Source organism: Centrocercus urophasianus, unplaced genomic scaffold, assembly GCF_019232065.1.
Source record: "Centrocercus urophasianus isolate 14NV4802_14NV808 unplaced genomic scaffold, USGS_Curo_1.0 seq_38, whole genome shotgun sequence".
NCBI classification, from domain to species: domain Eukaryota; kingdom Metazoa; phylum Chordata; class Aves; order Galliformes; family Phasianidae; genus Centrocercus; species Centrocercus urophasianus.
Window position 1 is genome coordinate 3,078,557 of NW_024884955.1, and position 17,647 is coordinate 3,096,203.

At 40.7% G+C, this 17,647-nt stretch overlaps 1 protein-coding gene across 1 annotated transcript in view; it reads right to left on the bottom strand.

The window, feature by feature from the left end:
- CDH4 (cadherin 4) overlaps nt 1-17,647 on the bottom strand; it is a 412,843-nt gene that overhangs the window by 153,588 nt on the left and 241,608 nt on the right. The window contains exon 3 of the mRNA XM_042832267.1: nt 8,155-8,378. Coding sequence (XP_042688201.1) covers nt 8,155-8,378 — 224 coding nt within the window. The remainder of the gene's footprint in view (nt 1-8,154; nt 8,379-17,647) is intronic.

Consider the following 17,647-nt stretch of genomic DNA (forward strand, 5'->3'; position numbering starts at 1 on the left):
CTATTAGCTCTATTTACTAATAGTCGTAAACGCTGTGGTAAATTTAATTGCAGAGAGCTTCATATCAAGTCCCACTGCCATCAAGGCATAAATTGCTATTCATGACTGATTTGTGTCAAAGTGTTCTGAAAACTAGTGTTTTAGCAGCAAGATGTTCCAATGCACGCAATACTTCAGCAGGGGCATTAATGTGTTTGCAGAGAAGCCACTAATTGACAATGAGACGTGATTTTGGCAGTAGACTCCCACTTTAAAGATAATGAACAGTGTTCAGATACAGAGGAGAACCCCCTCTGCTCCTAATACTATACTAATAATTTCTGGTATAAACAGGGATAGAGGGAACCAATCCTGATAGGATATTTCAAGTGCCAGATCAAGCTGTTTGATCATCATGACTTACAAAAGCAAGCAGTGGAATCTCAGCATTTGTGACCTTTCACAAATCTGGTTGCGTATGGAATGAAAAGTCAGGAATGTTATGTTTGGTTAGGAACTCATTAAACAAAATTACCTCTCCATTTATAGAAACCATACAATTACAGTATAAAACATTTTAATTAAATCAGCTAGTTAAGCAAGAATTACTTTTTTTTTTTTTTTTTTTTTTTTTTTTTTTTTAATCAGTTAGCAGTGGGGCTGCATAGAGCAGTTCACATTAAAGTCAATTAGTAAGAAAAATTGTCAGATTTGGCAAGTGCATGAGCTTCCAGAATACATCAGCTGACAGGGAAGGAAAAGTTTGACTAAAACCTAACAGAGTTATGGCCCGCAGAGGAGGAGAGCAATGTAAAATGCACACCTATGCACTGGGCATGGCAGACACCATGCCCTCTCAAGGAGTCCGTGCCAAAGCTGTGCACCTGCTCATATGTGCACTGCTCCCTCATTTCTGAAAGATGATGCACGCTTGCAAATTGAGGGCTGTGAGAAATACATCTGGCTTTGCAGATACTGGAAAATTTTATCCAGCATAAGTAATAAACTGTGATCGGAGTAACTGAGGAACCAAAATGCTCTTCAGCATTGTAGGGCTACAAGGGATGGAAAAAGACGAGGAAGGACATCAGGGAAAATAAGGAAATTTTCAAACACAGTGACCACAACACTCACACTTGTAAGTCAAAAAGCAAAAGATCTCTTTTCTGCAGGGTCTTTACCGGGCAACTAATGAAATAGTAAGTCTGGACCCCAGGGAAACAAGACATTCACCAGCTTATGGCAAAGCCCATCAGTTTGCCACAGAATACTCCTATTCAGTACAACAAATGCTGTTTAATCTCTTTGCTCAGAAAACCAAAAGAGGTTGGTGGTGTAAATAAGGGCTTCACAGATGCAGACAGCCTCCAACAAGCTTATGTCTTCCTGTTCCATTCTCAAGGAGAATCACATACCAAAGCAGGTACATAAGAAATCCTTCTGCCTTTCATGGAGTATTTTATGGTTTCAAACACACAGGTTTCAAACATCTGTGATACCTCTCTTGACATTGCCATGCTCTGAATATTATGAGTCTTCAATGAACAGAGGATGACATCATCCACTAAGCATAGCCCTTGATATGCTTTTCTTTCTCATTTTAAGGCTTAAACATCTTATCCCAACATGAAAATTTCTGATGAGGCTGTTTCCTTGCAAAGCTCCCCACATCAACTTGACCTTTTCTCATTCCCTTTGTAAGATCTAATCTTGCAATACTTCTTAGGTAGGATTGTTTAAGAAACATCTAAATTACTGTTGTTCCCTACCTTCTAGTGTTTACAAAAAGACACTTCTACCTTCAACTTGATGTCATTCTCATAATTGGAAGAAGCCATACATAATGCCTTCAGATCTACAAGTACTTCTCAGGAGTATGGTTATTAAATTACAGAATATTATGTACTGTTCTGCTTCTTACCTTCTCAGATACCTATAGGACAGAAATAAAGGCAGTGGATCTTGGCATATATATTATTAAGTTAAAGAGCAAAACCATACTACAGCTTAATATTACTCTCTTATTCTAGAGGTACCTTGCTAAGAAAAAAAAAAAAAAAAAAAAAGCATGAAATATCTGGGCTGGAAAACCTCCTATACCCTGATAGAACTTCTAATGAGTAATTTTATGGGCAACACTTTAAAGTTTGCTCCAAAACCCATTTCTTTACTTCCAGAACAGCCTGTTATAACTGTACTTCATCACAGAAAGAAGCAAGAGCAAGTCTACACCTTAACAAGCCTGTGAAACATTTTAATCTCATTTTTCTAAAGCCATGAAGTTCAAAAGATACATGAATTAAAATAATCATAATGAATTAAATGTAACAATATTCCTTCTCTTCATAACGTTTGCAAGTAAAGATCACAAGAGATTTAAGAGATCACAAGCACCACTGCTGCTTCACACAAAGTGAAGTAATTCATTCTGGTACTTCTCTGCACTAGCAGGAGAGTTTGTCCTTTCAAGTTATCCTTTGGTTATTTGAAGAGCCTCTTGAGAAAAGCCTGTTCTTCTCTTATTCCCCAATATTGGAGTGCACCTAAGTACATGCTTAAATGTGAACAAATTCAATTTACCCCCATTTCCATGACGAAATTTAGGCTGGTGCTTAGAAGCATGGCAGTATTTGAAACCCCACTGCTGACCCATCAGCAATGACCTCCAGCTCAGCCCACAGCCACATTGGACACTCAGGTCTGATGGCTCTCCTTACTCCTTCAGGTGGCAATGCCAAAGAGAAGAACAGAAAGCAGCTGTGCTACCAGCTGACAAAGGCTTTCTTAAAACAACGCGCTTGCACGAAGGCAGTTTTGTCTTTTATTCAAACTTTCGTTTACACACAACTGTCAATGAATTACCACAGCGATGAAGAGTTTTTTTTAGGAGACTGAGTCCAAAACAGTTTTTGTAGCAGCAGTGAGACTTGAGCAGTTAGCAACAAAGAGTGTGAAACCAGAGGTCAGAAGCTTTGATCTCATGAGGGCACAGCAGACATCACAGGCAGGCAGCACGCAGCAGTCCGAGGGCTTTGTTTTATCAGAAAAGACTTGTTTCTGTGTAGGTAGTTCAATCCTTGCGACTTCTTTTTGTTTGAAGGAAGGCAGATCTGGAGTGAGTTTCACTTCAGGATGATCTTTCTAGTGTGGCTTTGAGCCTGACCCTTGGTAAGATGCTGACTATTTAAGAACTAAATGCAGCAAGTGCAGTGCTTGGAAACTTCACGTAGTGGGCTGATTTTCCAAGGCAATGAGCACCTGTATGTCGTATCTTATCTTGGTTTCAGTGCAAGACAATGTGATTGAGTGCACCTGAAAATCAGGTCAGGAAAGTTCACATGTTGTCACAAACAGCACTTCCAGCTCACGCGATGATTAAATGCTAGATGTTCAAATTCACTTAAGCATGAAGTCAGACAAGTTCACCTGACGTGTCTTCATTAGACTTCCACAATTACGTGATCAGTCTCACTGGTAACAGTTATATGATATTAATTTATTAATTTACCCACAGAAGTGCTGGAACAGAGCAGCCCCAGGGCACCTGCTAGACAGCATAATGAGCTGGTTCTGAAATCATATCTGCATATGGCCAAAAGAAAAGGTAGGATGACAAATACAATCCTTTTCCTTCAGCCCCTCTGTGGGGAGAGCACAACTTGAAGGCAAACTACTTCACCTTGATGCCACACATCATACTGTACAGTACAGAGGAACGAGAGAACAGAAACAAACTGAGGCAGCTTTTTCCTCCCCTCCCCATCTCTCCCACTGGGCACACGGGCACCCACTTGAAAGAGTCAGAGCAAATGGGAGCAACAGAAGCACAACTCCTGCTTAAGCAGTCATTTTCTTCCATCAAGGGAAGGATAAGTCTTCATCGCTTCCTGCCCTGCGCAGGGCATCCTGGCTAGTGCAATAACTGAGGTCATAAACACGATTGGTGCTGAATAAGCCTTTCCTTGCCTGGAGACCTTTGTATTTGTGATCAGCAATAAAAGGCTGTATTGGAATTTAAAATCCCAGCTCGGTAAAATGCCAGAGATGATTATTTAAAGGCTTTAAATCAAAAAAACTGGCTGTAAGAATCACATTCATATTGCATGGCTGTGGATTCCTACCTGAGTAATGAAAAAAGCCCCAAATAAGACAAGACAATAAAACACAACCTGGGCTTAAGCAAGCATTGTTTTTTGACAGTATTTCTCACTGTTTTAAACATTAGCTGCATGCCCATATATTTGTGAGACTTTAATTGCTCAATTTCTAGCGATTTAACATTACTAAAATTTACATACTTCCACAATCAAAATTTGAGAAGCTAGAACAATGAGAAGAATCATGTTTGTGTAAACCTAAACAATTAGAACAGTACTTTTTTTTTTCCTAAGGTAAGTCACTGGCAGAAAAGGCAACCAGCATCCTACATATACTGAATATATCCTGCATCTCCAAGTTCCTTTCCTGTCTTTTTATGATCCCGATTTTAAATCACGGATTGAGAAACAGGAAAACTAATAAAGAAGATAAATTTGCAAGAAAACTAACCACACAAATGATTAGATGCAAGCAAGCACTGAAAAATGAAGTCCAAAAAGAGCGGCCAGAACTTCAGATGGGACAAATTAGTACTGGGAGCAGAGGATGCTGATTAGCAAGGATTGATGAGTAGAGACTGGACTGCATGAACGTGGGGATAGTGCGGAAAGTGCAGCACAAAGCACTGTGTGTGCATTTGTACACTTAAGATGACTTGAGTTTGCAAGTAAGAAGCAGAGGGCATTCTCCAGACTGAGGTCTTAGCAATGTCACCGTTAACAAACAACCTTCCGACTTGTGGTTAAATCAATATCCAATTGTTATACATAATAGCCTGCACTCTTAGGAAAGACATCACACTGCTAATTCCAGATAAGTCAAGTCTGGCCTTACTTTGTTTTCTTCTGGAGCATTACCCCACTCAAGTTTATCTTTCATAACTGCTGACACAAGCCATTATGACTTAATATTGTTTCATAAACAATTTTCTTTTCTTTCTCTTCTTTATTCCAAATTATACCCACAGGTCTGATTGATACTTTAAATTGCAACAACAGACAGCTAGACAGGTATGCTGTAAGAAACTTTATCTTAAGTATTTATTGTTATGCTAGAATATCACTCTGTTTTCTCTGGGGTAATTCGTCACTCCTTGTGGGAAATATGTGACCTCATTTGCATTTTCTAATTGAATTGCTATCATGTTTCCTGCAAGACTGAACAAAAAAAAGTTCCTAGAGTTACTAACACCATTTGCATTAACCAGAAATAAGTTTACCTGAGTATTTTCTGGGGAGGAGGGGAAAATGCATATTTTACGTTATCTGAAGCATATATTTTAAATATTTACCTTCTTTACCATCATTTCATCCTCCCAGCATGAAGCTTTACTGTAGTCATTAAGGTTTTTTTTATTACAGCAGTTGGGAGTGAAATTTTGCAAATTCTCCCAGGTTATTCAGTTATTGAATGCAATTAGCACACTTATAAGGCCAACATTAAGAAGGAGGGAACGCTGTTATTGTGTTGGACCACTCACCATCATAATGCCAGCTTAAACAGAGAGAAACTGCACGGCTGTGGGATCTGAAGCACAAGTGTAGACACCAAAAAAACTGATTTTGCTATGAAGGCACATGATGCCTATCCTGACAGCAGCCATCCTGAACCGACTCACCACCCACCCTGCGGACACACTGGCCATCAACAAAGCTCTCTAAATCGGCCATGGGAATTTCCATTCCTATATACTGCAGTAATAAAGGACCACAAACACAAAGAAAGATGTTTTTGAGGGTCGTATCCTCTGTGCCCCCCAGGAAGCAGACCATCACCTCCATTCTGCAGGCAAGCTATAGGTCAACTCCTATGTTAACTTCCGCTATAACATTCCTTCTGTACTAACTTTTGCCATATGTCTGATAATGACCATTCCAAATAGGATAACTATGTCTTAACGAAGCTTTAATTCTTAGGTAACTGTAAACTAAATTACAGAATCACAAGGTTGGAAATGACCTTCAAGATCATCTAGTCCTACTGCCCTCCCACTACCATCTCTACCACAAGCACTAAACCATATCTCATAGTTCCTCATCCAGACACCTCTTGAACACTGCCAGGGAAAGCAACTCCAGCACCTCCCTGGGCAGCCATTCCAGTGCCTGAGCACTCTCTGAGAGAAAAAGTTCTTCCTTATGTCTAACCTAAACCTCCTCCAGTACAACTTGTAGCCATTTCCTTGTGTCCTGTTTGTTGCCTGGGAGAAGAGGCCAAACCCCTCCTCAACACAACCTCCCTTCAGAAGATGTAGAGTGCAATGAGGTCTCCTCTGAGCCTCCTCTTGTCCAGACTAAACAATCCCAGCTCCCTCAGCAGCTCCTTGTAAGACTTGTGCTCCTTTTCCCTTTCAGTGGTGATTCAGGAAGGAAAGAGGGGCTCCATATCTCATGTCACTCCACCCCTTCTCTCTTATACTTTCCATCTCCACAGTATGAATGGACCAGAACAGTCAGAGAAGTCTTTAAAACAATAGTGTAGTTTTGTTTGAGCCACACTGTATCTTACAAAAACAAATGTGAAATCTGTTTCCAGTAAAAGCCATGGAATGCAGCATATTAAGGTCATGGCCTGAAACATGTTGTGTTGGATATTGTTGGTTTTTTTTTATGTAGCACTATTATTTTTGAAATGAACCCATAACTATATTTCTTTCTTTAGTAAACAAAGGATTATTTTGCTTGCAAAAAGTACAACCATTTAAATAAAACAGAATTTAGATGCCTACTGTAGGGACTCACAATAAAGCTCCTTATGACCTTGTCATTAGTTGCGTTTTTAATATTTTCCCAGCCTCAAACTGTACACTAATAAGGCTTTTAGAAAGGAGGGATATGAATTTTAAAAAGCTCAACTCTCTTTATTTTTGAACCACAGTTCAGCTTATATTAACATCAGATGAATTTCCAATCAAATATTTTACTAAAGCACCAATGTGTACTTAGTTTTCTTCCTGCTACACCAAGAAGGAATTTAAAGCTGTATATAAGACACCTTACTTTGTTCCTTCAATATTTAATTACTTTTAGAAGGAAGCAGTATTTCTTTGGTTAGAAAATGGCAAATACAGCTGACATAACATACAGGGCTTAATTATATCTCACACAAGCCAGAATCTTACTGAAGAGCAGCAGAAATGTATTTATGTGACTCTAAGCCATGCAAAACCTCAGGGGTCAGCCCACTGGGTGACTACTAAATTTAAGACTCTCCAAGTCTTCTCCATCACGTCTCACACGTGATACAATTCCTCCCAAATGCTGCAGCTTTCTTACACCGAGGCACAGAAAGCTTCTCTCCCTCCTTCCCCCTCCTGCTCTCCCCTCTATGCCCAAGCTCTGCAGAGAGAGCAGAGGCCAGGCTTGCAGTGACAGCCACCGCAGTGCATTAATCCAACCTGCAGCTGTGTCCAATTGGCCCTGACTGTCCATTCATAGCTGACACCCACCTTCATCCTTGCTCTACAAGGTCTTCAAGACTCAGCAATAAATTGGGTCCTCAGCCAATTTCCTGCCAATTTTACCCTAAACATTACCTCAAATCTAGCAATGTGCTTAAATATAACCACCCAGCCAATGAAGAATTGCTTTTTTTTTTTTCTTTAGGTAGAGAGTTGACCACGCTTAATCAGTGTTGCACGGAATCAGTCCAGATTTACACTGACAAGGAAGAACTGCTTCTGCTGAAGATGATATGGAAGAGGTGGGCCAGTGAGAGCTACACAAAGAGCAGACCAGAGGAATTTGTGGGGGGGGGGGGCCCCCCGGGCGGGGGAAGAGCAGTCCCTGATTTCATTGGCACTGCACAGCCCACAGCTGTATTTAACTGAGGCAATATTTTTTACACTGCTGGGCAGGGAAAGATTCCTGCTTTGGAACTACATGCATGAGACTAAGAAAGAAAGTAGGCAGCAGTAAAACATTCGCAAGGAATTTCCTACTGCTAATGGTGGTTTCCAACTAGACAAATCCCCTGGAAGCACAGAGCTGATAACACAATCAATTCTATGTTCCATCCTGTGACTTCTCAAACAGAGTTAGAGGAAGAATGAAATAAGAGCTCTGAAAAGACCCCTACCTTGTGTCCATTGTGCTGCAGCTTCTCTCCCACCAGAAACCTGACGATGGCCTCCCACCTGCCAAGGGTCTGCGGATCCCAGGCGGTCACCATCAGGATCAACTGCTTTGAGGCCATTTGCACCTCGTGGACAGCATACATGGTCCCATCTGCTCTCACCTTGAAGTCCAGGCTGTTGGTTTCATACCGAACTCCCTTGTTACCGGCACAGTTATTAAATTTTACTAGAACAGAGAGCAAGAGATAGAAAAAGTGTGAGATTGGTGTGATAAGGAAAGCAATCAAATACAAGTTTCAGACATTTAATTTTCACTGATGTCTTCTATATCTCTAATAACCATCAAGGAAATGATTTAACTGTTTCTTCGACCTTTCAGGAGCGCTCTTGTGCTTAATCTCCATTCCCTGGAGAAGTTGTAAGCCATTTTTAAAGTATTTGATACAGTTTCATTAGATCTCAAACACAGCTGTTCCCCATTTCTACAAGTGGATTTCTCCCTTGTCACCATTATCTTTTAAATTCGACGGGAGTCTATTACCCACACTGTGGGTATTTCTTTTGCACGAAATGTTCTCCATTTCCCTAACCCTTCAATAACCTACTTACCAGATAGCCTATTTGCACATTCTTAACTGAAATTTAAAAGCCCATAACAATTCCATTATCAGAAATAAAGAAACAAAAAAATTAAACAAAGAAGGAAAATTTAAACCATTCTGGGGAGCGCATCTGCTGCTAGAAGCAGGTCCCCACAACCAGAGCTGCAATCCCATACTGGATAACCACTCATGTTACAGCATGAGGAACTGTAAACCTTTGATTCACAAATTGCAACTTGTCATTTGAAAGCTTGCACCATCAGATCCAAGCTCCTCATTAGATGGTATTTTTACTCTTGGCCTTTTTTGGTCAAATACATTTACAGTTTAGTTTGAAAACTGTTTTTATTGGCATTATGAAGCATGTCACATACATTAGGCTGGAAAAAAAGCAACCCAAACTATTAGATGACAAAATTGACAAACCTGATAGAAATTGAACCTGCAGCTAATCACGTAGGAAACAAAATGGCTTTCTGCCATTCAAGTAATCCACAGGGTGGAACACACATGTGGTGAAAGAAAACATATTGTACCTGTAAAAATATCTCAAGTGAGTGTGAATTGTTACAGAACTAGGACCATTAGTTGGCTTCTCAAATGCTGTGGCTTCTGAGTGCTTCACAGTGCTCCTTGCCTGCTCTGAACATAGCAAGATCTGCTGGCCCAGGTGTTGGAGCTTCAGCAGACACTTTGCACAGGACAGACCAGTGAGGTGGCTGCTGTGGGAGAAAGAGCTCAGAGGCAGTCGAGGCCAGAGGAGCTCCTGGAGCCAGCACGACACAAACCATCTCAGTGAAGGTTTCTTGACCACAGAACTCCCTTTCACCTCCTTCAAAGTGCACCCCTCCCACATCAGGATACTGTAAACATGCCATAACCATACATTTACAGAGGCTTTTCAGGCTGAGTATTGAGTTAAACCACATCATCAGTACATTCCTATGTGCGTGTGGTGGGAACTGTTAGCTAATGCTGCAGTAAATTATTAAGCACAAACAGTAACTGTCAGACATTGATTTACAAAAAAGAAGACAGATAAAGTTACCTAGTATATAAAAAAAAAAAAAAAAAAGTATGTAATGCTTTTAAGCAATTTCATTGTTACAGTCTACAGCGCTAGGCTTTCCTTAAATCTGGATGCCGGGGAAAATAGAGTCCTTCCATTTTGCTTTGGAAAGCAGGGGTTTGCTGTCTTTACTGTAGCTCAGCCTGCAATAAATAACCTCCATGCCTATCTCATCTGAAATGCTTTAGTCCAGACATTTAACCAGTTATCTCTGCTTTCTATCTCCAGAAGCATAACAAATGCTTTTCAGTGTAATAGGAAGCGGCATCTCCTGCATCACTCACAGTTTGAATGAAATGTTGGCCACCATTCCTCTAAGGGACAGGATATTACTTAATTGCTGCTTTGACCACAGATTGAAGCTCTTGGCATCCTTGCTTTTTAGTCACTGTCCATCAGCAAGGTGTTGATATCCAGAAGTCCGGAGTGGGGGATTTCTGTCTTGTGATGGTGAAACTCCCATCAGGCTCAATGAATAAGAACTAGTCAGCGCTCAGGATTGGGGTCAACTGGCACAAAACAGAAGGCCAAAATTTCTCATCTCCAAAACAAGGTATTCTAAATAGTGTATTGGGGATAATCCCTATCACTGATCTGACTGCAGGAACAATCCCAGGCCAGTGCTCAGATCACACCAGGCTTTGTTCACTGGCAGTAAAGACTCAGCCAACAAGCCCGCATATTGACTTCATTTAGTTTTAAGCTAGTCTGAAAAATGATTCATGAAAGCACCAAATGAGGTCAAACACAGGCAGTTTGCTGGCACCTGCAAGAACCTGGGGTGGCTTCAGGGACAAAGGAAGTGGCCAGTGCCACCATCCATGGAGATGTCCCATGCCCTGTGGCGCTCCTCCATCTCCCAGGAACTTCTGCAAAGCTCCCTTGCATTCGCAGCTATAACAAGTAGGTGCAAACACGTTGAGTGCTTTGCTGCTAATACGGTATTTATTCTCATCTCTGCACCATCAGCGCTGTTAGAAACAGGTCACATCTGCTGGTGTATTACTGCAATCTTCTGCTATATAATGGCAGTGCAAAAAGCAACTTTCATCCATACTTCCTGAAGTTCTAAACTATTATTTACAAAAAAGACATTTGAAGAAGAGAGAAAGGAGTGATAATGACTGTACATTAATAAGAATTCAGAGTCTTCTTTGATTTTATTGAGAAGGAAAGCAGCCTCACAGCATAGTAAGAGTCAGAGGAAAGAAAAAAAAACAACAAAAAACTCTTCCTATATGTGTATGCAGTGATTTTGGGACTCAAAGTACTTAAACATCTGCTTAAGACACAGCGCGTTGCTCCAATATGCTGCTCTGTGTCATATGTCACTGTGTCGACTTTTATGCTCCATTATCTAAATATGGCTACCTCTTAGACAAAGTCCCTCTGTGCCTTGCTAATTACTTCCATTAGTTTAAAACAAACTTGACTAGAGACAGAGAAAATCCTGAGAGAAATTATGTCTAATTTTTTAAACAAGCAACGTCTCCGCTCCACACTGCGCTCTCAGGTAGCACAGGTAGAGGGATGCAGCAATGAATCACGCAGCCAGATCCACTGAAGAGTCCTCAGGAGCTGTGAGCAGAGAAAGCTTTCAAGGACATCAGAATTCCATTGTGCTTAGTCACAGCCAGAGGCTGCACAGTGCAAAACAGCCCGAGCAGCAGCAGGCAGGCTGGACCCAGGAGCACCCCAGCAGCTGGCTGCTCAGTGCTGCACGTTTTTAAGGCCTCATGCACCTATGGCCATGTCTACACTAGCAGGTGACGGCGTGCCCCAGCAGCAGACACTGAGACCCAGTGTCTTCCTGCTCACTCCAGCAGTCAACCCAACCCCAGGCTCAGCCTTACACTGGCAGCAGTGGGCCCTACTAGTTACAAGGCACGAGTGTGAATTAACAAATTGATTTCACCCGAGATCTGTTCACCCCTGTGACTGCCTGGTGATGTTCAAAACTTAGTGCTACCAGTAAAGCCGGTGCCTTTCTGCCAAGGTACAAAGCAGAACACACGATCACGTCCTGTCTTACGTCAAGCAGTACAACAGACACAATTGCTAACCATCCTCCCTGCTAAGTCCTCTGCTTTCCCTCAGCTTGTGGTAAGGAAGCTGTGAGAGATGCCCACAAGCAGATCTCAAAGCAAACATTCTCCTATAACCAGTGCTAATAAAGAAGCGAGCCTGGCTTTGCAGATGATTTCAGCCTCACAGGGGAGGCAATTCAGAAACTCATCAAGGCCCAAATACTGGGGACCACGGTGTTTAGCTGCTGTTAGGTATTGCTGCTGTTATTGCTCTAGGCACCATTTGTACACAGCATAGAAAACACATCTGCAACACAGTATGGATCAACTGCTCACATTTTCACCACACGGCTGCAATGGCTGACATTAATAATCCTGTGGTTGTCCTCTTTGCTTCCATGTGAAATGGTTCTTTGGAATGCTACAGAGAATCATTTCACATGCATGTATATATACATAAATACATAAATATACTTCCATATTTTTCTATGTACATACATATATATTCGCATATCTACATATTTAATATCTTACCAGATACATATGTATGTATTGGAAAAAAATCAAATTGTTTTTCTGTTGCAAATGCTACAGCTCAACGAAAGGACATCTCCATATTTTCAAGCCCCACCTCTTCCTTCTCCTCTTTGCTCTCATGGAGACAGAAACTAAAATTTCACCCACTGGCAGAAAATTTTATTTTTTCTTTCATTCCTTCAGAAAGATGTAAATCCATGCAATTTGCAATTGATGCAACTCTTGACTCTACAATAATTTAACAAATAAACAAACATTGGCTCTGTTCACAGGACTTAGATCTCTCTGTGGACACAAATCCATCTTTCTCTGACCAGTTTGAAGTCTAAAGAACAGTGCATGAATTTAACATTCAAAAGCGGGAGCATGAGTAATTAGGGTTTCAGATAAACAGCAGAGCCACACATCTATCATTTTTACAGGATGGTGAAAAAGAAAACTTTTTTTAATATACTCTGGAAAAATGTTCAGTGATGCTTATCGAAAGCTTATGCTGAAAACAGCATCAAATGCCTGATGAAAAGAAAACCAAGAAGGCACCCTCATTAGCAGGCTTTTAGGTTTAACCCTTTACCCTCATCATTTTTAATTGCTCCTCCATGAAAGGAAGAAATACAACAATTTGATATATGCTCAAAAAGGTATTGAGCGATGGGAAAAAAATCTGCAGGAGTCTGCAGCAAACTGCTGGGAACCTGAGAAAAAAACTGGGATCTTTCTTCAAAAAAAGACAAAGGGTAAAAAAATTCAACAAGTTTTGCATTGTTCCCTTTTATTATTTAGCTTGTTAAGCTAGCTGGACAGAGTCAAATGATCAGGTGAGGATCTTGAAAGACATACGAATACACTGAACTTCCTTGCCCTCCAAATGCCTGAGAAATACATTAAATTTAAAGGACTATAAATGGTATAAACCAAAAGAACTGACTTTAAGCCTTATCCTTCTGGATTCTCTGTTAGCTTCTGCTAGTCCATTAAAAAGTGCCCCCTCTGGCAAGCTGCACAGGGCCGGAGGAGCAAGAGGGATAATACTTATTTATTAGGATATACTCCTCTCTGGCACACCATCATCCCACAGCTCAGGACAGAAGCCCCTTCAGGACTCTGTTTTTCACCATGGTTTTGATTATTAGCACTGGAAAGTTGTTTAGTTCCTGATAAACTTCAAAGCAGCAAATGCATCCCCCTATTTACTGCAGTATCTCCTCTCCTCCTCAGGTCGTGTCTCTGTACACCCAGTGTGACTGTGACAAACCTGAACTATAAGCCCACCCTTGTCAATGTCACTAATAGGAAGATGGCTTAACTGTCACCTCTGGGAATTTTAGATGTCTGGAAAAGCTGCAGAGTCCTGGCGCCAGTGCAAAGATGTCCCTTTCATGCAATCTTCTACTACATTGGTACTTCTGGCCCAGTGCTTCCAACACCAAGTGCCCCGCCACATTAGCAGGTTGGTGGCAGCATTTGCCCATGTGTATCACAACAAATACAGTAATGAAAAGAGTTTCACAGCAGATAGAAACCTGTTGTCTAAGAACAGGCACCAAACTACTCAGTTCACCAAAATACATGCATATCACCCCATAAGCAAAGCTGAGAATTGAATCCTGACATTCAGGCCTCCAGTTTCTCATTCAAACTGTTGTTTGTGTTGAGTGCACACCCCTCAATCATCCATTAACCAAATACAAAATATGTTTTAAATTGGAAAATGGAGTTTCACAGGTACTTCACAGAAGCGAGTTTCCAAAATTGGCACAAGGTTAAAAAACATTAAGGAATGCCACACAGCTTATTGCTGAAATTGTTTCATAAAACACAGTATGGAGAAATAGAAATGCTTTGGTGGAGTTCCAGGAAGAAATATTTTATTTACAAAGTCTAATGCTGAGAGGAAGGAAAGAGGATCCTCTTTCTCTTGTACTAAAAGGGCAAATGTACAGAGGTACAGCAAGCTTTGACTACTAGAAAATACCTGGAGATGTTGCTATTTCAGTGTTTTGTGGAAACAAAGCTAAGATTGAGCCAACCCACTCACAAACAATACATTTAAGTCCTGAGTGCTCTTTCCATCTCACTCCTACTTACAGTGAATCCAATACTCACATGCACAACTATAGTTGCTACTCAGTTAATAAAATACTGAGCCCTTCTCCTTTTGTACCAGAAAACAATGCACAAACACAAAAAAAACCAATAGCAGTAAAACCTGATAAAACCAATGTATAATTTTCAACCTGCCATTCCTAATTTTATGGGTTACATTTTCCTACCACGTACCCATAAAAAATATTACTCTAATAAACTCTTAGTGTCTTTATTTAATATTTATAGTACTGTGGGAGAACCAAACTCTCTTGGTAAAATGGCAAGAGCAGCAATTCAAACACAGTCTAATACACACATCCCCAGTGATCAAGTTTAACGGTATGCAGTTTAAGAAAATGCTTTGATACAGAAAAAAACATTTGAAATAAAGGAATGTGCTGGTTGTTATAGAACTGTATATATAAAGTGTGCGTGCCCACATCCTTTGTAAAGCATTGATTATTTGTAAGTGTTCATAGGATAAACAACAACAAATGAATGAGTTATCAGAATTAACAGACCAACACCTATCAGCTGCTGAAAATATTCAGCATGATTTACCATTTTCTTTATGTTACTTCCCAGCATTTAATAATAAAGAAATCTGCTGGAATTTTATCTGTTTTCTATATCTCAGGTCAATGTCAAACATCACAACCAATTTTCCAGAGGATTATTTACAATCTCTGAGCTACAACTGCTAATATTTGCCTTACTGGAATAACAATAAGTTAACGTAACAAGCTACCAAATGTAATTATGGTCAACAAAATCTCTCTTTGTCTTGCAATCTACAGTTACAGTGAATTGTCCTGTATAGTATATGCAATAATACAAAATTCATGACATTCTCAACCCACTGTATACTTGTTAGAAGTAATTCCATGTGCCAGTCAACCGGTGACACTTGTGAAACAGCCAACAAGCAGTGGTAGGATTCATCTCCAGCAGTAAGACAGATTCAAAACTGTACATAGAGTAGTTTTTTACATTTAGAAGTATATTTTGAACTTCGCTACTTCAAATTCCAGACCCCAACCCCTCCACGATCAAATAATCCATGCAGGATTTGGACCTGTGCCATTAAACTTCTAACTGCCTGATGTTCATTTGCAGGTTGTTGTGTTTGCTGCAACTAGCACTGCCTCCAACAGGTTTTATGGGCAAAACTGCAAGCCTCTTCATGTAAGTTATTGAAAAAAAATATATAGATATCTGTGGGTTTAGTACAGCTACACAGAAAATTCATCTTTTCATTTCTAGAGCCACCAAAATGCTTTCAACGCCATTTCCAGGTTTACATTCATTTTTAACAGCTCTTGCTTACATATAGTTCCTGTTTCCATGGCCAGATAAAATGAAAAGGAACAATAACTTTCAGCACACTGAAGTCAGGTTCCTTAGAAAGTCTTTCTGTCACCTACACAGTCAGCCAGTAGAAACGAGGAGTTGAGAGTACATTAAAAAAGATCTAAATCCCATTCAAACAAAACAAAATCAGCCATACAGTAAACAAACTCCAATTCCCAGACACTGCCTGCCTCCTTCATACTCCCACCAGTGCTATTTTTCATTTACTTGAAGCCAATTCAACTAAAATATATGTTTTTAAAGGGGGAAAAAAATGTGTATTTCACTTCTGGTATTGGAATTGGAGGGGAGTAGAGACCCCCTGGAGAGAAGGACTGTAGAACATGATAGAAAAGATGAATCACTGTGGCAACAGCCAGCCAGCCATTAATTTTCAGCAAGCCAGGAGTTGGTCCAATTAAAGCAGGCTCCTTTCTCTACATTAACATGCTTTATTCAGGATTTTTTTTCTGAAGCTAAAACATCAGCTAGAGACCCCAAAGGCTTTTCTATTTAGGATCAATCAATCTACCTTGCTGCACTGTAAAACACACACTGTCAGCTCTGAGGCTAGCTCAAAAAAGAGCAACAGTGGAAAAATTTGATAAATCGACATGTTCTGGCAGTTAGTAGAGGGATTCATCCTACACTGTCACTTATTTTTATCTGATTAGAAGCCAGTGTTAGTAAATGGAATATTGCATTCTATTCTCTTCCTGGTATTTAAAATCGGGTTGGGGGGAGTCATCTGATGCCCAGTTTCCTAAATCCAAGCCAGAAGATTGCTACAAAGGGAGACACTTCCAGATTCCAAGAGGCAGTGAGCTCACACTGGATTTTCCCCAGTACAGGAACCTGAACCTGCATCCATTAGCACCCCATGTTAAGGATGCCACTCACTGCTTTCTATGCTCAAAACTTAACCCTGGAGGTGCAACCTCACCTCTGGGTTTCCAGCACCTATTTTAGCAGCAATTGCTTTACCTGGGATTTGCTTGTTAATCAGAGAGCTTGTTACTTTCCCTCTGCACTATTAAGACATTTAAAAAATGGGCCAAGGACTGCTGCCAGAAGCCAGTAAGAAGGACATCTATATGGCCTGAAGTCTTTAACATGGAGAGGGAAAGACAGCCCCTGAGCTGGGATCACTCAGAGAATTACCCCTTTCTGCAGTGAATATCATAGTAAGTGCCCCGTTGACTTCCGTTATTGCTTTCAATGGAAACTTCTGTCTTCCACTAAATACCCCATCATAGCAGTTCCATTACAACAATCCTCTTCTGTTCTTAAACATAAGGTAGAACAAAAGCGACCGGGATGAGCAACTGTAGCTTTTGTTTGGGATGTAAAGGCAAATAAAGAGAAGTCAGGTTCAGTTAACCTCGAAAATATCTACAGCACAACACTTCCTGACAAATGCTAACTTCTTGCGGCAACCATTTCTGCTCTTTGCTCTTCTTTAAATTCCATGCCTAATGCAATGGAAAGCGCAGCAACAACAGCAGAACAGCAGAACCAGACTACAATGAGTGAGGATTTGCTCAAATGCAAACCATAAGCATAAAGGAAAGAAACCACATACCTTCAAAAGACCTCAGGTACGCAGAGATCTTCAGCAAGATACCCTTGCCTACACTGCAACCCTTCAGTGAGATCTGGGAAGGAAGGAGTGGATCCTGGCTCCTCACCTTCTGGCCACTCACTGCATGCAGGTGAGCTCAGCTGGGTTGGCCCTGCCTTCCCACCAGGTGTTCCATCACTGGTTCAACCTGTGACTTAGCATTTCTGCTAACCCACGCATCTATAGGATAGTACTGAGATT